The 21,843-nt window shown below is 41.5% G+C and overlaps 2 protein-coding genes across 5 annotated transcripts; one reads left to right on the forward strand and one right to left on the reverse strand.

Annotated features, from left to right (window-relative positions):
- The first annotated feature begins 6,777 nt into the window (after positions 1-6,777).
- On the forward strand, positions 6,778-10,056 carry LOC147866974 (uncharacterized). Of its 3 annotated transcripts, none has more exons than XM_087339766.1 (3): positions 6,778-7,667; positions 7,764-9,455; positions 9,537-10,056. In XM_087339766.1, the coding sequence occupies exons 1-3, from the start codon at positions 6,955-6,957 to the stop codon at positions 9,613-9,615; spliced, it is 2,484 nt and encodes an 827-aa protein (XP_087195892.1). In that variant the 5' UTR covers positions 6,778-6,954; the 3' UTR covers positions 9,616-10,056. The 3 variants fall into 3 exon arrangements, with proteins under 3 accessions (XP_087195892.1, XP_087195891.1, XP_087195894.1); XM_087339768.1 differs by having other exon boundaries at positions 7,146-7,276; positions 7,443-9,455; XM_087339765.1 differs by having other exon boundaries at positions 6,780-9,455.
- A 1,589-nt stretch (positions 10,057-11,645) lies between these two features.
- LOC147866975 (phosphoglycerate mutase-like protein) lies at positions 11,646-14,709 on the reverse strand. Of its 2 annotated transcripts, none has more exons than XM_087339770.1 (9): positions 14,605-14,709; positions 14,475-14,528; positions 13,621-13,731; positions 13,508-13,552; positions 13,294-13,356; positions 12,613-12,696; positions 12,423-12,543; positions 12,234-12,328; positions 11,646-11,904 (listed from the first exon to the last, which is right to left on the reverse strand). In XM_087339770.1, the coding sequence occupies exons 1-9, from the start codon at positions 14,635-14,637 to the stop codon at positions 11,845-11,847; spliced, it is 666 nt and encodes a 221-aa protein (XP_087195896.1). In that variant the 5' UTR covers positions 14,638-14,709; the 3' UTR covers positions 11,646-11,844. The 2 variants fall into 2 exon arrangements, with proteins under 2 accessions (XP_087195896.1, XP_087195895.1); XM_087339769.1 differs by having other exon boundaries at positions 13,621-13,740.
- Between the last annotated feature and the right edge of the window lie 7,134 nt (positions 14,710-21,843).

Here is a 21,843-nt window from a genome sequence, read left to right on the forward strand (position 1 = left end):
CCGATCGTGTGACACCACCGCCGCCCCCGCTGGAGTTGGACGCCGGCCCGGAATATGAAGTTGATGCCATCCTCGATTCCAAACTTGTTCGCAACAAACTTTATTACTTGGTCGATTGGCTTGGTTATAGTCCGAGCGAACGTACTTGGGAACCCGTCGAGAATGTTGCCAATGCACAAGATCTTCTTGCTGATTTCCACCGAAAGTATCCGGACAAACCCCGTCCGCAATTAGCGCCGACTCGTTCTACTCGTCGTCTTTAAGGGGGAGATAGTGTCATGGCAAGACTCGAACCCATGACTTTATGCTACATGGGTCGAGCTCTTACCATTAGATTATGAATTGTATTTTGTAGGATATTATTTTCATTTATACTTTATCATAGAAAATTGATGTATATTCCAGATCTCTCTGGAACATTCTAGAAGCTTCAGGATTATTCCTAAAAACACTATAAAAGGAGGCACAAGGCATTGTTTTGAACCAAATTGGTTCAACGCCAGTCTTAAGCCTCTTAGCCGCTTGTACTTATCTTTTCACATAATATATAGCTGCTGTCATCATCTCTCTCTCTCTCTCATTCTCGCTATCTCTCTCTCTCTCCTCTTCTCACTTCCTCTCTCGGGAATCTTACGCAGTCTCGTCGTCTTAGTACTAATAGTACTGCTGTTCTTAGTACTAATTGTTGGGGACAAGGTCGTCAATGCGGAAGATCAAGAAGCATTCGATTGCTGTTGAATACCTGCGTATGACAGTTTCTAGGTCGTTGCACAGAGAGAGAGAGAGAGAGAGAGGCACAAAAGACTCTTTATTCCACAAAGCAATAATACAACACCCAACCTTACAAAAAGGTTACAAGGTCACTATATATAGTGACCGACTTAGGGCAACTACCCTTTATGCTAATTACATAAATGGCCAAAACGGGATAGTGTGAATACGTCCATTATACACATGTATTCGACACTCCCCCGTAATGGGCGTATACATGGGTTATCTTAGATTACAGGTATAGACTTAGGTTCTCGGACATATCAGCTTTGTTCGAGTCGGCAGGGTCCGAAGGCAGAAGACCGAACTGGTCGGGTCGGAACAGTTGAAGCCGATCATTAAGCAACTGATGTAAGTTGTCGGGAACCATCCTGCTCTGTGTCCGGCTCTAACCGGACTGGTTTGTCGTTACGCCCATCTGATGCCGAAGAGACCGAAAACGGTCTGCCGAAAGACACTTGGTCATTCCATCTGCGACATTGTCGGTTGTGGATATTTTCTCTAGACCGATTTTCCCTGAAATGACGCAGTCCCGAACGAAGTGATATCGAACATCGATATGTTTGGAGGCGTTGTGGTGAACCGGATTTTTCGACAAGGCAACAGCACCTTGACTGTCGCTGTAGACAACTGGAGCTGAGTCATGGTCGACTTGTCGAAACGTGTGCGCCAGCCGACCGAGCCACAAAGCTTCTTTTGCTGCGTCGGACGCAGCTACATATTCTGCTTCGGTCGTTGAGGTCGCTGTGCACTCCTGAAGTTTCGACTTCCACGAGATTGCTCCATTGCCGAATTTGAAGCAGTATCCGGTTGTTGATTTCCGACTGTCTATACAGCCGGCGAAATCCGAGTCGGTGTAACCGACTACGCCTGAGGTTCGGTTCGGACCGAAAAGAATGCTGTGGTCTTTTGTGCCAGCCAGATATCTGAACACATGCTTGACTGCGTTCCAATGCGATCGGCCAGGATTGTGCATAAATCTGCTAACGACTCCTACGGCGTGAGAAATATCAGGCCGTGTCGCGACCATCAGGTACATAAGGGAGCCGACTGCCGGTGCATACGGTACCGACTTCATATCTTCCCCCTCCGAACCGGATGTCGGGCAGTCTCGCTGAGAGAGCCGAAGATTCATGGGGAGCGGGGTTGAAGCAGATTTGGCTGATTGCATGTTGAAGCGTTCCAAGACACGTCCGATATAGTCGGTCTGAGACAAAAAAAGATGTCGTTTATCGCGATGCCGACTGATCTTCATGCCAAGGATGTGTCGTGCCGGACCGAGGTCCTTCATGGCAAACTTCAACCGCAGTTGCCGAACGAGATCGGCAAGTTCGCCCGCGTGGCGTCCAGAAATTAGCATGTCGTCCACGTAAATGATGAGGAAGATGGGTGATCCATCTTGAGCTGTGTTGGTGAAGAGACAATGGTCCTCATCGCTTTTGGAGAAGCCGATCGATTGGATGAAGTCGTCGAACTTCTTGTACCATTGTCGTGGTGCCTGTTTGAGGCCGTATAGACTCTTCCTGAGTCGGCAGACTAGATGTTCTTGGCCAGTTGCCACGAAGCCTTTTGGCTGCTCCATATAAATTTCCTCTTCAAGATCACCATGGAGGAAGGCTGTTTTGACATCTAGCTGAATCAGCTCCAAGTTGTCGGCTGCCACTACGCCGAGTAGGAAACGAAGGGTTGTCATTTTCACCACTGGTGAAAAAATCTCGTCGAAGTCGACGCCATATTCTTGTCGGAAGCCCTTCGCAACTAATCTGGCCTTGTACTTTGGGGTGGTCGAATCATACGTCTCTTTTAGTCGATAAACCCACTTGCAAGGAAGAGCACGTCGGTTCCTAGGTAATTCGACCATATCCCAAGTCTTGTTTGCCCGGATGGAGTGCATTTCCGACTCCATCGCCAGATGCCAGGTGGTTGAATCGACAGATGTCGATGCTTCTTTGTAAGACGTCGGTTCGCCGGCGTCGGTGAAGAAAATTCCAGGAGAATACCTCTCCGGAGGTTGCGACAGTCTCTCGGATCGTCGAGGTATGATTGGACTGGTCGCATCGGGTATCGAGGTCGGATGGTCCGAAACCGAATCATTCGGCTGTGCCGAGTCAGAGTTGTCCGAGTCGGTAGTGTAAGGTTCAGCTACCCGTGAAGCTGACCGTGTGTTGAGAGCGGGGCCTTCTTGAAGGGTCGGCACATCGGAGAATGTTACCCTTCGGACTTCGATCGGTTTTTCGACTGATGGATTCATAGCCGACTCGTTGAACACAACGTCCGAACTTCGAACGATTTGTCTGCGTTCGGGGTCCCAGAGTCGATATCCCATTTCGCCGTCTGATCCATATCCAAGGAAAATGCATTTCCTGGACCGAGGTGCAAGTTTTCGGCGATCATCTTTCGGAATGAGGGCGTACGCCTCGCATCCGAAGATCCTCAGCTTGTCGTAATTCGGCTTACTGCCGATCCATAGTTCCTGAGGAATTTGAAGTCCTAGAGGTCTACTTGGCGACATATTGATTATGTGTACTGCCGTGAGTAGAGCCTCTGCCCAGAAGCCATCCGACAGTCGGGAGTGTTGGAGCATGGAAACTATCCATTCTTGGATTGTCCGATTCATTCGTTCTGCAATCCCGTTTTGCTCCGGACTGTGTGGTGCCGTAAATTCACGTCGGATGCCGCGTTGTCGGCAGAATTTGACGAATTCTTCGGATTTGAACTCTCCCCCATTGTCTGTCCGAAGGCATTTCAGCTTTCGGTCGGTTTGATTTTCTACCATAGCGAGCCAATCGGTGAAGATCGAGAAGACACGATCTTTGGTGCGAATTGGATAAGCCCACACCTTTCGAGTCGAATCGTCAATAAAACTGACGAAGTAGGAGGCACCGCCTAGAGACTGATGCAGCATTGGGCCACAGACGTCCGAATGGACTAAATCAAGAGGTCTCGTTTCTCTTGGTGCTGATGTCGGGTGTGATGCGGCTGCTTGTTTGCCATACTGGCAATGCTCGCAGAATTGATGGTCGGAGAAGGAGAGTTTGGGGATGTATCCGGCTCTAGATAGATGCGTGATGCCGGCCTGGCTAAGGTGTCCTAATCTTCTGTGCCATAGTGATGACACAGGAATATCCACCAAAAACAGGTTACCCTCTCTGAGCGTAACATGTAACGGATACAGGGAGTGTATCTTGGGTCCTCTAGCAAGCAGGAGGTTCCCCCTGTGGAGTGTCCACCCTCCCGAAGAAAAACCGGCACGAATGCCGTCTTCATCTAGTTGTCCGACTGAGATCAATGGCCTTGAGAGCTCGGGTACATGTCGGACATTGTGAAGTACAAGTGTAGAGCCACCTGCAAGGTTGAGCTCTACTGTGCCGATTCCGATGATGTCACAGTGTTGTGAGTTGCCGACTCGAACTGAGTCGGAGTGACGGATCGTATATTGCCGAAATTGTGATCTATGAGGAGTCACGTGAAATGACGCGCCCGAATCCAAGAGCCATGTGCTCGATTCTTCAGTCGTGAGCAGAACTTCGGATCCGACTGGATTTTCGATTGACAGTATATTCGGGTCGTCCGGTAGTACATCAGCCGAGAAGTTGACGTAATTGATCTCCTCATGCCGGCCACTCTTCTTGTTGTTCTTGTGCTTGAGTGCGCGGCAGTCGGCTTTGATGTGTCCGGGTTTCTTGCAATAGTTGCAGATTCGGTTATCCCGTGACTGGCTCCGTCTTCCCTGATTGTTCGGCGGCCGTGAGGAATCTCGTCCTCGTATGTTCGATCGGTCTGTTGAACCTTGCACTACATAAGCGTCGTCTGTTGAGTCTTTGGCGAAAGACTTTCTCCGAGCTGCTTCGGTCAGGATTGCGCTCGTGACTTCGGAGTATTTAACAACCGTGGTTGACGCGTTGCACACGGTTGTGACGAAAGTTTCCCATGATGAGGGAAGGCTACTCATGAGTATCATTGCTCTGAGTTCATCCTCGATTGCCGTCCCCTGTGACGAGATTTGGGAGCTTATGCTTTCGTACTCATTGAGGTGTGCTTGAACCGAGTCGGATTCTTTCATCCGCAAGTTATAGAGGCGCCGGATCAGAAACATCTTTGTTGCGGCGACCTTCTTTTCGTAAGTGTCCGACAGTGTTTTCCACAGTTCGAATGCTGTCGTACACGATTGCACCGTAAAGTATACCGATTCCGATAGGTGCATCCGAATCGTGGCGCGGACGATTCTGTCCAGCTTTTGCCACTCAATTGGTTTGTATCCTTCTGGAGGTTCTTCATTTTCGATGGGATCGATTTGCCCCTTGACTATGAGATAGTCCTGCATTTGTTCCTTCCAGAAGTTGAAGTTCGATCCATCGAACTTGCGTAGACTCATTTCTGACGAGCCGGATGTTGATGCCATCAAATTTGGTTTCGGTTGACGGAGCTCGGTTCGGAGTTGACTACGAACCTTGTTGGAGTGCAGCCGGTTGGCTCACCCGATATCGTTCTAGTCGGATTTGAACCCGAGTCGGTTCGGCTTCGGAACTTGCTCGAAATGACTCCGGTAGCTTGAGGGACAGAACCGACTGGTCTTCCCGAATGTTGCCGAGTCGGAGTGAGCCCGGTTCGCTTCGGATATATATGCCGAATACCGATTATTGAAACCGATTATCTGGACCGATTCTGCTTCGGTTGACTGCAGCAACGAGAGAGACGGATCCAACTGATCCTCCCGAATGTCGATAAGCCAGATGAAGCACGAATTTGGGGTTGTTGTCTTAAGACCGATCTGCACCGAGTTGTTACAACGAGCAACGAGCAGCGTTTAATGACCTTTTCGGATGCCGTTTAACCGAATGGAGCACGATCGTGTCAATGATGCACAAGGGGATTTCACCTCGAGCGGTTACGATCACAAGGAACAGAGTACAACCTGATGGCTTACTCCAAGCAAGAGGATCTAACGCGATGAGGTGCAAACCTCGTTTTTGTTCTTCTTCTCTCTTTCTTCGAATGACGCGAGGAAACCGAATGCTGAGACGACGGCCGACAGCGGATCGAAGGACCGACTACTGTGCAGGCTCTGATACCAGATGTTGGGGACAAGGTCGTCAATGCGGAAGATCAAGAAGCATTCGATTGCTGTTGAATACCTGCGTATGACAGTTTCTAGGTCGTTGCACAGAGAGAGAGAGAGAGAGAGAGGCACAAAAGACTCTTTATTCCACAAAGCAATAATACAACACCCAACCTTACAAAAAGGTTACAAGGTCACTATATATAGTGACCGACTTAGGGCAACTACCCTTTATGCTAATTACATAAATGGCCAAAACGGGATAGTGTGAATACGTCCATTATACACATGTATTCGACACTAATTCCATCTATGTTTTAGTACTATTCCTGACAGTACATATATCAACTAATTTAAGCATTGTGATTATTCCCACTACATGATTAACTCAATCTATTTATTGAGTAAATCAATGCAACTAGCCCATCGTGTGACCATATTACTGACCTACCAATCTATCTATCCACTAATTGAAGCACTAAAATAAGTCCATCTATCCATTCGAGTAAAGCAACGAATCTATCTGAGTAAGGCACATTGCAATTAGTCCATCCATCCCTTCGCCATATATTGATCCATCCATCCATTTACCTATCTATCTATCTATCTATCGGGTACAACACTTCGATAAGTCCATTGAGCTATCTATCTATGCGAGTAAAGCAATCAATCTATCCAAGTAAAGCAATGCAATGCAATTTGTCCATTTGTCCTGCCATCTATCCATGTATCCGAGTAAAGAAATGCAAAATTAGTCCATCTATGGCATATTATTAGTGAAGGAGTGAGATTTGAACCCTTGATGCATGCATGGCATGGCAGAGCAGAGCAGAGCATGGGGGCGGGGGGGGGGGTGTTGATCGATAAGAATGGAAACATGTGTTCATAGTAGCAATCACCTTCCCTTTCAGGAAGAAAGAAAAGAAGAGGAGAGGAAGAAAGACAGACAGGTGACTGAAAGAAAGAAAGAAAAGGCAGACATGGAGGAAAGAAAGAGAGACAGGTGACGGAAGAGGAGTGGAAGAAGAAAGAGGAGGAAAGAAGAATCAAGAAGGAAGCGAAAGGAAGAAGGAGAAGAAAGAAGAGAAGAAGAGGTCTTCTGAGAGGCAGAAAGAGAGAAGAAGATGACAGCAGAGCGATACCTGGAGCGGCAAGCAAAGCGAAGCCGAGTGACTATACCTACCCTCACACCATTAGACTTCCAAGACATACCTCTCCGAGATGCCCCCTCTGCCTTCCGAGCCCGTCTCCATGCCATCCTCCACCAAGAAGAAGAAACTCTAAACCTAGACAAAACCCTGTCCCATGACCGATCATCTCCGGTGCCTTCTTCACTGGGAAGGGTAGTGTTTAACAGCTTCAATGCACCCAAGTTTGATACTTCCTTGGCCCCTCTCGGCCTCGACCACCCACATGCGGCCACCATCATCGGAAGCTCCCAACAAGGTAAGACCACATTGCTGAACTCTTTGCTGAATTTATTCGGTTTCCTTTACCCTCACCCAGTTTTTCCTGATATCAACCTCTTACCGACCCATACCCATGGCTCCGTGGGATTGCCTTTCCCACTCCGCCTTGAATATGGCCCGAAATATGAGATTTTTCTTCAAAGATGGAAAGCTTCAAACCTAGAGAATGTCATGTGTAAAGTGGTGGAACGCTTGCTTGCCGAAAATTCCGACTTTTTCAAAGATTTGGAGGTTGGTTTGGAAGAGGTGACATCTGGCTCTTTCCTAGAGTTTGTTGCAAAGCATCGCCACTCAGATGAAGAGTGCAGCACTAGGTCTATTCCTCATGAAAATGAGGGTTCCAATGATCACAATGACAATGAGGCTAGGTGTAGTACATCCTCCGAGAAGAGTTTAAACTATGCTGACAACTCTAGGTCTAGTACATCTTGTGGGAACCAGTGTTTAAATGATGATGAGGATAGGTTCTACTTTCCTAGTCAATCTGCAATAGAGCATCTGAATGCTGATGGGGGTGTTGAGCACCATGATTTCTCTTCAGTCGAAGAGCATGTCCACCAAGCCATCCAAGACTTCCTCGTCCACCTCGTCGAGGATTCTCGATGGTTCCATTATGAGAGAATCACTCTCAAATGCCCCTCACAGCTCCTGAAATACCTCAAATCAGAGATAGTTGACACTTACATCCTTGACCTTCCCGGGGTTGGAATTGTCGATGATAACAACTTGCTTGTAGAAGAGCTAGTTCTCCGAGATATGATGGAAGCAGCCACTGTCATTATCCTTACTGGTGAGCGAAGTTTTACTCATGATGTCATACGGGTTCTCAAGAATTCAGTCTTTGAGAGGCTATTAGACCCTTCAGTGGTTCCAAGGCCGACCGTTGCTATCACTAACTCACGGAATCTACGAGGTCTTAAGGAGGAGGAGATGGAACAATGGCGTTCAGCCACTTTGAATGGGAATTTAGGGTGGAATACAGAGTTAAAGGCATTTGCAAATGATGCCTTCTCGGGAAGAAGACATCGAGAGATTGAAACCCTCGAACCAGATCTGTTTCCGAATGATTTGGAAGGCTTTCTTGATTCTAAAAAAGGGTCGTGTGAAAAAGGTGTGTCGAGGCTTGTTGGATACCTCTTAAGGTTACCTCAAGAGGCTTTAATAGCATTGGTGGGAGATGTATTGGACCGAGCAAGATCAGTAATGGGTATGGTTGACAAGCTATGGCAAACTGACAGTGTCACGTGGCAGGGATTGCGGTCGTGTAGATTGAAAAAAGAAATCAAACAACTTAGAGATGAAGAGTTCAAGAGGGATTTGGATGCTGAATTGACGATCACAGCTCAGAGGAATTTTTTCGGCTTCGAAATGGCGGTGACAGCTACATCATCCAAAGCGGGATTCAAATCCTTGGAGCCGCAGATGCATTATATGGAGGAACTTTTCCGGGAACAGAGATGCAAACTTTCTGATCGGCTCAAAATGATGAAACCTGGAAAAAGCAACCCAAAGCAAGAAATTACCAAAATGGTTAAGGAGTCTCTTCTTCAGATTGCCTCTCAGTGGGATGAAAATGTTGGAATGAAAGCATTTAGGCAGTTCTTATATCATGCTCAAGAGATAACCAAATCCTTATATAGGAGGTGGGCGAGAAAGCTTTTTCTTGGTGGGAAAAGGGGTTCTAAACAGGATGAGAAACAAGAAAGGGCATACCAGTTCATGGTCGACTACCTGATAGCATCTGCCACTGATGTGATAAGTGAAGATAATTTTAAGTATACTTTAACGCACAGCTTCCGCCAACATGCTTGGAACCTAGACCTTAAGGATTTTACGAAGATGGGGTTAAGAAAAGGCCGCTCAACATTGCTAGCCATTGGTCAAATAGAGGTTTCTATGCAAACCATATTGAAAAGCAAAGAAGTTTCTTTTAAGGAGTGCATGCAAGAGCACATGTCTCTACAATCTGCATCAATTCAAGAACTTGTCCGCCTTTTGAAACGAATCATATTTGTCACTTTTGAAGACTGTGAAAAGAATTTTGGATTGGTGATGAGTGCATTGGAGAATATTGCAAAAGGGAAACTAGCGATTAATGATGATCCTGTTGTTATTTTGCGCAAAGATCTTGAAGCATTGGCAAAATGCATTGAGAAGTAAGTTCCTAGATTGTTTCAGTTGTGTTTACATATCGGTGTTTGTTTTTTGTGTGTTTCTGATTCCCTTGAATTATGCAGGTATCTTGGAAATCTCAAAAAAAAACGGGATATCTTTGGTGCCGAGGAGCTGAAAAAGGTTCTTCAAGCTCACTCTTAAGTTCAAGTTTGAAGCATTGTCTATGTAATGCTGGAGACATATTTTCACACTGGTCTTTGGTGACATTGATATCAAACGCTAGTGTGAAAGTATGTCAGTTCATGGCTCAATATTGGACATTGACTCAAGGTGCTTCACCCCTTGTGTATTTTTGTTTATATGTAACATGCTTAATTGTGGGTATGTTGACTCTTAATCTTATCGCTTGTCTAACATATTTTGGTTTACAATACATGTGAAAAGACTTTGAGGATATTTTTCACCCTTTTTTTTCATGTCATATGGCCGATTATGTATATGCTGATCTTTTTGAAGACATTCTTCAATTAGCCTGGCTCCATGTGTATTTTTGTTTGTTCTTAACATGTTCAAATTGATTCTAAATCTGACCACTTTCGTAACATGTTATGACATGAAAACCTTTGGAGGATACCACTCTCTGTTGATACCATCTTCATTTCATAAGCTGATTTTTTGATGATTTATTGTGAATTGTGCTTGTGCACGTCATATTATGTGCAAATCTGAACTTGCTGAAGTGACCTTAATGCAAAAGCCCAACAATATCTCTACTTCAGGTATAAGTTAATAGAGATGGCATTTTGAGTTTCAAATTTCCCATGCGACATATATGTGGTATGTATGAATGGTCCTTCACTCTCATAGGTGATTCCTATTGGAGTGTATGGTTTTCATATTCATTAACCCTTGTGGCAATTGAAAAACAAATTGGAGCATTTTGTCTAATTTTATCTGCTGTAGAAGTAGTAGAGTAGGCACTTCATATCATTGAGGATGTAGAATGCATGTGTGCTATAGGACACAGGTGCAATTTGCATGACAACTTGGAGGCCTATTTTAATACATTGAAGTGCAAGCCTTGTAATCTCTTATTTTCTGACTATCGCATGTGGCAAACTGTATCACTATTGTTAATTTGTTACTACATTGATATTTCCATATGTGTTTATTCATGTCCAATAGAAAAGCGTAAAGCTAATGGCACAGTTTTTGTAAGCTACATGTAATGTATTACAATACATTGAGATATTCACCTTATCTCATGTTTCTTAGTGTGTTAAAATTTCCCGCACTGTGGCAATCCACATTTGACTACTGTGAAAATATTAATTACTATGCATTTCCATATACTTTTATGAGACTGATTAAAAGGAAGTGGCTTTGAAATCAAGAAGTCAATGGATCATTCATACTCTTGACTTATTTCATATGTTAGTGCATTGAATCATTATATGCTGGAATCACGTGAAATAATTTTCGAAATAAGATTGTTTTGGATTTAAATAAGTGCATTTAAAATTGTGTTTGCCACAAAAGACTACCTTAGCAAGTGGTTGTGTAAGGTTGTAAAAACGTGCCACCTTTGATGTTAAATAAAAAATCAACATGACAAATACTGTATATTTAGAGATTACAAATGACCCCTCTGATATAATGACAAAGCAATGATCTATGAAGAAACTATAAATATAGTAAGATAAACTGGATGAGCAGAGCTTAATGAGCAATGCAAGAGAAAAAAATTCATTAAAACAAAGCTGTAAAGCAAATCCATTTGCACACATACATGTGCTACTACTACCCCACAGCAACACAAAGCATTCTAGTTCCTTCATAAGAAATCAAATCACATCAAACTTTTGTGATCAGTTAAGTGGGTGGCAAGAAGCACATTATGTGGGTTCGTTGGGAGGTTAGACCAAAATGATACAAGAATATTATAAAACACATGCAATCCATTATCAAAACCTATGATTTAGAGTCACCTATTTCATTGTTAGAAAATTACTCATAAATAAAACTTGTCAAAAACCAATCAAGATTTCGTGCAGTTAACTTATGATGCAATGGTACAACATTCTTTTACATTTTGTCGTCATCAATCCAATGTTCCAATGTCTAATTCAGTGACTCAACAAGCTGTTTTCATAATTTTAAATTATGCATATTAAACATAATCCAAAAACAATCAATATTCAATGTGGATTTCGTGCAGTTAACTTATGATGAAATAGTAAGACATTCTTTTGCATTTTGTCATCATCAATCCAATTTTCGAATGTCTAAATTCCAAGACTCACCTGGCTAGTTTTATAATTTTACATTATGCAAATTAAACCAAAAAATCTTTCTAATTTGCTGGGGTTTATGTACAAATCAGTGTTCGAATGAAATCAGGTAATACATTCACACAGTGACGAGATACATTCAGATCCTAACTGTAAGAATCTCACAATTATGCATTCTTTTACGTCTACCACTCAGTTCCTGCATACAAATTTCAACATCTTATATGTATACTCTTACACTATCTCGCACACACACACATACACCCACATTTCATGTACTTATACTTTATCTAGTATGTATACTAAATGTAAATGTATAAATAAAACGTGGTTTAACAAGGACACAGAGAAAAAGCCTGGTCTTTTACATCCATCCCCAATGACAATGAAAATTTAACTATATATGTCCCAACCCTCACATCTATCTATCATCCGAAAGGCACCAAGATCATATGTCAAAAAGAACAAAAGATGAGAAAAGAAAATGCACTAACATGAATAGGAAGTATATAAGAAGGTGTTCCCTACCTTGAAGAATGTAGAATGGCCAATGACAACAATTCTGGTTTCTGGTCTTGAAAGAAGATATTGACGAAATATACCAACTCGTTTTCTTAAGTGATCTGAAACACACACATACACACACACACGATGTTTAAATTCCAAATTTTACTTACATAGCATAGCTTCTTCATTAGCATGTTGCAAAACAATTACCCATGCTTTCTCTGCTCTGAAAGATTCCCTTCAAGGGGTCATTTGGAGCATGTTTTGGTGAGAACCACCATGTCTCTTCAATTCCAATGAAGGATAGCATTGGGAAGTCTCTTGAAAGCATCTGAATGAGCAAACAAATGTATATATACAAAACGAAATGCTCATAATCTCTCAGATTATACACACTTACACTGATTGGTCTGCCCACATCTCCACTGTTGAAAACATGCTCTGAGTGAAGATCAGAAACCTCAATCGGACAAGCATTGGAGCTCTACAAGGAAAAGAAAACTGTTGTGATTGCCAAATAATCACAAGTCACACAATTTTCCTGCATACTATATATCCAAAGAGAGATTGTAAAATATTGCATATAGATTATAATTCAGAGTATTATAAATTTGGTACCATATCCAATGTGTTTTTCTAGTAGGCATGTGTTGATCCCACTATCTTAATTACAAATTTAACCTAATAAACATGGTCAATAAGTTAAAACATGTCGAAGGCTATATCTTACTCTCCACCCAACAGTTTCTAACATCTTTGGCTTTAAAATGCTCGTTCTAATGTTGAGCTGCAAGGTTACTTTTCACCATGATGAAACATTCAAAATCTCCAAAGCTATCAAAAGAAACTTAATATGATCATAAATATTGATCACGATATATTGGGTACACTTTACATAGAAAAGACAGGTCAGTAGAGACACACGTTCATCATGATATTGGGAACACTTTACATAGAAAAAACAGGTCAATAGAGAGATTTAATGCCCAGGATTACTCACACACGATTAAAAAAAAACTACTTTACATACAGAGATTTGTTCAATAGAATATATTGAAATAAATTATTATTTCAAATTCACCTGTGCCAGATCAACTGCATTTTGAAGTGTCTGTAATGCCCGCGTCAAAGGTGATACAATGATCTGCATATTTGGGAATCTTTCAGCATATACATCATTGCATTTTATCCCTTTGAAGGATTTTAATACGGAAATATGGTTCTTACATTTCTTTTTTATAAATTTCCTTTCATCATTTTTGGCCTCTCAATCAATAGACATGAGATGAACTTACCACTTGGGCTTCAAGGCAAAACACCTTACTTTTCAAAGCAATAGCCTGCATGTTTATATAATCAGTTGAAAATGCATGAAGATTATGATAGAATCATCACAAGGTGCTGTAACCTGTTGGATGCCAGTTGGAGATATGATAACATCGAAAGGATGATTTCCTGGTTTCGTTCTGAAATAACCCTCAGTGTATGTAGTATGCCCATGACGAATCAGATGCACAATCTGCAAAAACTAATAGGCAATGAGTAAGGGGAATTAATCTAGAACCTGATCGTTCAAATAAACCAGGTATTTATGCTTAAAATTATATACATGTTGAAGATGTGTCTTAATCTAAACGATGTTAGGTCTTATGGCGTTTCCATGTAATATTAAAGCCATTTATTTCAGCTTCCTTTGATCATCTCTCATATATATAAATATGAAGAACTAAAACCATGTTTGAAATGCGTAAGATTTTGATGGTGTGGTAGACCATAGTACTTCAGTAAGTTCTATGTGGGAACCATTTTTCCCTATCAAAATAGTTTATAAACCATAATGTTCAAGGATATGCATAATGCACTCCCTTTGGAACTAAAATCAGAAGGAAAAAATTTAGAGTATATTGTAAGAACCACATTTCACTACGTTATAAAAAGATTCTTCCATCATAGAAATGCAATGATACATGCACTCCTTTTATTGAATAAATATCACATAAATGATGATAGAATAAAAAGACATAAACGGACATAGACTCTGTAAGAAACAAATTTCTTACACCACAAAAATGGAACGATATATACACTCCTTTTCGGGGATTAAATACCACATAAATGATGATAAAAAGGATGTGACCTTATGCAGGAAACAGATTTCCGCATATTAAAAAAACATTCTAGATCATATAAAAAGCATGCATTCCTTTTGGTGATTGAACATCACATAAAATGATGAGAAGAAGAAAAAGAGAGTGTACATACCTTCTTCTGTCTATTGAATAAAGAAAACAACGGAGGTGGACGAAGCGAAAGATTCTGTTAAAAAAGGAGGGGAAAAGAAGATGAAGATGATGGATTTGTTCAATGTTCGGGGAAATGATGAAAGAATCACCTGAACTCTGTTATCCGCTTCATCTTCCGCCATGGCTTGTCTCTCTCGATGGAAACTAAACTTCAAATCATTTCTGTCTCTCCATTACTACAGGTGTACACAGACACACATACAACAACTTGTGTATGTGTATGACATATTCGCATTCGTGGGGGTTACCAAACGAATGTATACAAATACGTATACGAATGCATGAAAAATATTCGTTAAAAAGAAAAAAGAAAAAAGAAAAAAAAGAGAGTTCATAAAGTCCATACCTTTTAGTCTCTTAGATATATCATATAAGTTATAACAAAGAGGCCATTGACAATAAAAAGAGAATATTTTACTTCACATTCAAAAGGAAACTTAGACTAATAATATTTTTATAATAGATATAAAACTTAAAGAGTATTTGTTTTATTTTTAAAACAAACTAAATAAATAATAAACAAAAGGTTCATTAATTTCCCACTTTTTACTCTCCCACAAAATTTGATATTTTTATTCATCATTAAAAAGGGCACCTCACACTAATAATATTTTTATAATAGATATGTAGGGACTTGGTGGGTCACATCATATGCTTGAGAAGCGAATTTTTAGGAAGGAATTTGAAGTTGTTAGCTTATGTAGGACAATTGATATTCTGCTCTTACAAGAGCATCACCTTGGACGAGAAAGGACATAACTTTTCAAAGACCTGTTTCCAAGGGATTGGCACACACGGTGGGCTCCAGCTCACGATGCGCTAGAGAGGAGAGGTGGTGTTTGTATTTCGGTGAGAAAATCACCGGATATCGCCATTTTGGATCATGGCATACTGATAAATGGAAGGGTCATGTTCTGCTATCTGGAATGGAGGAATGTGAAATTTGGGGTGTTGAATGTTTATGCACCAAATAGTAGCAGTGAGAGGACCTCATTTTGGAGTGATCTGGCAAACAAAATTCCCTCCTATGACAACAGGATAGTAGCAGGAGATTTCAACATTACTGAGAGAATCGATGATTGTTTGGGGGCTCACTCGAACTTGTTATAGGGAGAGGAGCTTAAAGCATGGGGTTTCTTAATTGCTATGCTTGGAATAAGAGATTCTTGGTATTCTAGTATGGTGGTTGAGGAGAATTCCTTGTGGTTTTCACGATTTGGTTGGAAGGAGAGTGAAGCATGTCACTCTAGATTGGACTGCATCTATGTGAGCCCTAGAATTGAGGATTGGAGCGGTTGCACATCCATTCTAGCTGGCTTTACCTACTCTGATCACCTTCTAGTTTCCTTGACTCTCGATCCTATTCACAAGAAGAAGAGTGAGTGCAATTTGAGGATTCCTTCGAAGATTTTTGGTATACAGAAGGTTTAGGATGAAGTGATTAACATCTGGTCAGCATCACCATCATCCGACGACCCGATACAGGTATTGGAGGAAAAGATTATTAATTCTTCACATGCTCTTCAAAAAGCGGTTAGAGAGAAGCTGGTAAGGTGTCAATCCCAGCTACAACGCATGAGGAACGCAATCATCTTAGCTCAAAAGCTTACGCAAGTGGACCCACAATGTTCTTGGGCGAAAGATAGACTTCAGGAAGCCACAAGGGTGTTGCAGGAGATTAGGCAGCAATCCTCTTTAGAAAGTCGGCAACATGGTGGGTTGTTAAGGGAGATAAAGTTAAGAGGGAGTTTTTTCTTACCAAGGCTCCAAAACTGAAGGGAAAGTCTATTCTAAGTCTTAAGCGAGAGGATGATTCAGTGACAACTGACCAAGATGAAATCTTGCAAATGGCAACAAAGTATTACAGAGACCTTTTAGCTCCAACATTGACAGAAGCCCCACTGATTAACTTGATGCATCATGTAGTTGCATGCTTGAAGACCAGGATAGGAGAGGTAGCCAAAACATAATTGTCAAAGACCATAGAGAAGGAGGAGTTTGTATCGAGGCTAGATAGGATTCATATCAGGGCTTGCCTTGCAGTTGACAGCCTTCCCAAAGCCTTCTTCGTTGAATTCTGGGAGCATATTTTTCCTAGTTTGGAAGCTGAAATTTTCGCTAACATACTAGTGTAGAGAGTCAAGCCCTTCCTAGGAGATATCATCCAGACCAATCAAACCGGTTTCATGGAGCATCGATCTATTATAGACAACGTGATATTGTTTTGGGAGGCTGTTGCAACAACGAGGGAGACCAAACAAAACTTAGCTTGTTTGATGCTTGACTTCGAGAAAGCCTATGATCGAGTGCAATGGTATTTCCTTGAAGAAGTGATGAAGGTGATTGAGTTACCATGGGAATGGAGGTGTGCTGCTCAAGCCTTATATAGGAATGGCTCAAGTAAGGTGTTGATTGCAGGGAGGAAAGGAGCTACAATCTCTCTAACTAGATCCATTAGGCAAGGTTGTCCTCTCGCCCCCTTTCTATTCATCTTTATTAGTGAAGCAATGTCTGTCTTTTTGAATAGTCAGATGGCAAATTTACATGGTCTTTCAATCCCTAACACAAGGAAGTCCTTGCTCGACTCGGAGTCCATGGACGATACAATGCTATACCTTCAAGCTAATGAAGCGAATATGGGGAGGTCATAAATTGCTATCGATCTCTTTTGCAAAGCATCGGGAGCCGCCATCAATTGGAATAAGTCCAAGGGTTTTTGGATTAGCTCAGAGGCAGAGCCGGTATGGAAACCAAATGTTGATTTAAGATGGAATGCAAAAGAGGAAGACACCAGATATCTGGGAATGTGGATTAGTGTAGATGTCGACAAAAGAATATAGTTGCAACAAATTCAAAGTAAAATTTGCAACAAAATCCGCATTTGGGCAGGGATGAATTTATCATTAGATGGCAGGATCATAATAGCTAAGCATGTGCTCTTGTCTATGCTGTGACAACGGCAACTAAACTATCATGGTCTACGTTTATTCTTCCCAAAAGTAAGGGGGGTTTAGGATTGATCGACCCTAGAGTAAAAAGTCAATCATTGTTGTGTAAGGTATTGGTAAGGAGCTTGCTGCTCGGAAATTAGTTATGGAAAACGTTGATGTTTAATATGAGCATCCTTTGGAGTCCACGACTAGGTGGGCATTGGAAGCCACATAAATCATGGCTATTTTGCATGGACTTAAAGCTTAGGAAATCTAATCGGTTGGCTGATCGCACATGTATGTCAATGATGAAGGTGTGGGGTATGCTTCGTGGGCATCTTAGCCGTATAGGTCCACGTACTAATGCTGAATGGATGCACCAACCCCTATTGTGGAACAAGACCTTAAAGTCGACCGAGGGGAATATGCTTGGCCAGAGCAAGAGTATGCCGTGGGCTATATTGCATGGTGTTGGGATTCAATCAATGGCAAATTGGATGCAGTTGTCCCCTAGTAATCGGGATAAACTATATGAAGACGCGGGAAAGTTCAGAAATGGTAGGAAGATGCTTGACCTAGTCGATAAAGTTGTTTACTCTGTTCCTATTAGTAATGGGGAAGAGCGCGAATGGTTCAGACAATGTGATGATGCCAGAAAAGTTATCAATGCCAAGGCTATAGGAAAGAATGGGAAGATCATCCAGTTGGGATCAGTAGTTGTAAGTGCTCATTGGTCCTCGATTAGAATTGTGGCACGAGGTGGTAAGAAATGGAAGGTGAATCCATTAGTCGATGAGGTTGAGGAGGATTGGATCTTGTATGTAGTCGAAGGCAAGCCACTTGAGTGTTTAGAATGGGATCCTACAGAATATACGTGGAGGGACGAACAAGGTAAATCACGTGGTTTCTTTGACTACTCAACTCAACTCACTTGGGGAGATATTTATGCTTGCATCGTGAGAAGTGTGTTAAAAAATGGACCCATGTAGCTGTTGACTCGGTCTTCGTGGATAAAACCAAGAGTAGGATATGGAACTCAACCCTCCCCGAGAGGGTCAAGGTGTTTTTTTGGTTAATCACCCATCGAGCTATTCCAACCGGAGAGTGGTTGGGTAAAAGGGGTGGCATGAGTAATTGCAAGGCCTGTGGAGCGAGTGTGGAGGACATCACACATTGTTTATGGAGCTGCCCGCGAGCTTCCAACCAAAGAGTGGCTAGGGAAAAGGGGTGGCATGAGTAATTGCAAGGCCTGTGAGTGAGTGTGGAGGACATCCCACATTGTTTATGGAGCTGCTTGCGAGCCCAAGAAGTTTGGACGAGGAGCTTAAGAATTCTGGCTCGATGCGGGGTTGAAGTTCAGATATCAAGTGCAATAGTTGTTTGGTGCGCTATAGAATAGGTTGCATGGTTTCATGGGTGGAATGGAAATAATCCTTCTTTAAAGGTGGTGAATGGAACAATTCAACCTGGAGCTCAAGGAGGTTCATTCTTCATACAAGAGCGGTACGCAGATATTTGCTTTTTAGTGGTTGGCCTTACTGTTTGGCAAGTGTGGGTATCTAGGTGCAAGGAGTCGTTTACTGGGAAGCAAACCCCATCGGTTGAGAGTTTAATGATGATTTGGTTTAATTTGATTTCTACGATACAAGGAAAGTTTGACACCCTTTAGGGGCCCTCTGATGCGAGTGAAGAAGCTATATACCATACCGCTTTCTTCTTAAATGGAGAGGTTCTATGATGCTACAGATTGTGGATGGCAATGCAAAGTGAACTTATCAGCCACCCAGGTGACTGTTTCCTCCTAGGGTACCAAACATAGAGGTAGGTGCTAAATTGTGAAGAGATTGGAGGGTGTCTTTGTTGAATGTGGGTTGTGTGAGGCTCATGTGGAGGGGAGTTTATCGAGTAATTCTGTGTTGAGGCTTTGTTGCTTCATTTATACATGATGTTTTCTTGTAGCCATTGCAAAGTGGCTTGTAACATATGAGTTGTATATTATCCTATGTACTTTTTCTTAACTAATGGAAGTAGAAATTTTTTGGAAAAAAAAACTTAAAAGTATTTATTTTATTTTTTAATAAAACAACAAATAAATAAAAAGTAAGTAAATAAAATAATACAAAGGTTCATTGATTCCCCACTTTTTATTCTTGAATGTTACGGATGGTGAATACCACGAATATCACGCATGGGTCAATCTATGCATACAACATACACATACAAAGGCACATAAAACACACACACACACACACACAAACTTACTTACTATGGTGTCCATGAAGAGCTACTTATTATGATGGTAATTGAAGAGCTACAACACCATTGCATATGGATGGAGATGGATGGGTTTGGTAATTCTCGGGTCTGGTAATGCTAGGAGGGAGGGTGTGGATGCCCCAATGCAAATGTCTATTCCAACGCGTCGGTATGATGGTAAATTACTATCAAGATCTCATTGTTGGTAAGAATTGGGCCTACTTGTTGTCGGTATGATGGTAAATTACAAGGGGAGTTACGTTAGAAAGAACGAAGAAGAGTGAGAATATAAAAGGACACAAAAATGAGAGGGGGAAAATTGTATATCCATTACATGCCCATAAGGGGTTTATATAATACATCCAATGTAACGGTTACATGACCGTTATAAATAAGACCGTTACGCATTCTTATACACATTCACAATTATGTACATGTGTCCATACACATACTCATCCTCACACACTCATTTACTTTACACATACAATCAACCACATCATTACACCTACCCTTATGCCTCCTTGTATATTTTTTATGGGTAACTCTACTTTCAGCCGTGGGACGCCTACATGAAAACCGAATTTGATACCATAGATTGACATATTCGTATTCGTCGGGTTTCCCATTCGAATGCAAACGAATACGAATACGAATGGGTGGTCAAGTATTTATTTAACCCAAAAAATGAAAAAGAGAACTCTCTCTTTTTTAATTTCCTAGGATAATAAAAAAGGAACTTGTTAATAAAAAGAGATAATAAAAGAGGGACTTGGGGACTTCATTATAAATGTGTCAATTTGTTCGCCTTCTTTCATTTGTAAATTCATTAATGCTCTTAATGAAAATATTTTAGTTGTCCCGTCAGATGGTTGATGAATCTTTCGCAAATACTCCCATGTTTCATTTGTTGTGTGTAAGTTTCGAACATAATCGACTTGGTCGTCACTTAAGTGCATTATTATCTCCATTCTAGTGTCAAGGTCTCTGCTTTTCCACGTGCTCATCCTAGGTTCTTGTTCAGCCATTTTCATGGAACCATCTATTATATCGTTTAGATTATTACGCTCCATTATCAACTTCATCCATGTCTTCCACATCTTGTAATTGTGAGTAGTTAGTTTTTCAACTACATATTTTCTTACCATACTTGATGGATTTGTAGGATGGTGATTGTCTGATGTGGATGTGGACAGGTTTTCTGATTCTTCTTCAAACTCAATCCAAGAACAAAATGTTTTTTGTTTTGATTGATGTCTCTAATTTTGCTCTGATACCATGTAAGAAATCAAGCAATAACACAAAAGATAGGAAGAAGATAACAGGGGGAGAGAGAGAGAGATCAAGAAACTAACAATTGTATTTCTCACACCACGTGAATAGTGGTTACAATGTGTATATAAGGAAGAAAGATATATTAACGTCTTCTAAGGCCAAAATTGGCCCATGAGACAATTAGTTTACAACAAAATGGGATATTTACCCATTCATCGAAAGTGAAAATAAAATAAAAATAAAAATAGAGCTTAAGCTAAATAGTTCTAGTAAAATAACAAACATGTTCTACAATGAAATGGCCTTATACTAGGCCTAGTTTCATTTCCATCCAAGTCTCTTGAAAAGAAGCGGGAGGTCAAAGGGTTTCGATGTCGATGTGCCCCCCTTGTGGTCCTAATGTAGAAGGTACCCCAAACATAGCTTCTAGTCGGCGTACCTCACGTTTCCTTATCTTCTTAATCGTTTCTACTCCACGTCGAGTTGTTTTGAATCCCAACATCCGAGGCTATTTGATTGTTCTTTGCATTTATGCTTCCTCAAGAGAGAGGCCGAGTGGGGTAAGTGTATCCACATTCATCGTCTCCCCTTGTTCCTGAAAAATTACACTATTTACATGTTGATGAATATTAAAAGGGGTATGATTAACACATTGTCAGGAATAGTACTAAAGCAGAGATGGAATTAGTACTAAGAAGAGTAGTACTATTAGTACTAAGAGGACGGGACTGCGTAAGATTCCCGAGAGAGAGGAAGTGAGAAGCGGAGAGAAAGAGAAATAGGATGATGACAACAGCTCTTATATTATATGAAAGATAAGTACAAATCGGCTAAGAGGCTTAAGACTGGTGTTGAACCAATTTGGTTCAA

This window comes from Azolla caroliniana, unplaced genomic scaffold (genome assembly GCF_043228905.1).
Source record: "Azolla caroliniana isolate FFs.n. ecotype wild unplaced genomic scaffold, voAzoCaro1.0.p SCAF_2, whole genome shotgun sequence".
In the NCBI taxonomy this organism is placed as follows: Eukaryota; Viridiplantae; Streptophyta; class Polypodiopsida; order Salviniales; family Salviniaceae; genus Azolla; species Azolla caroliniana.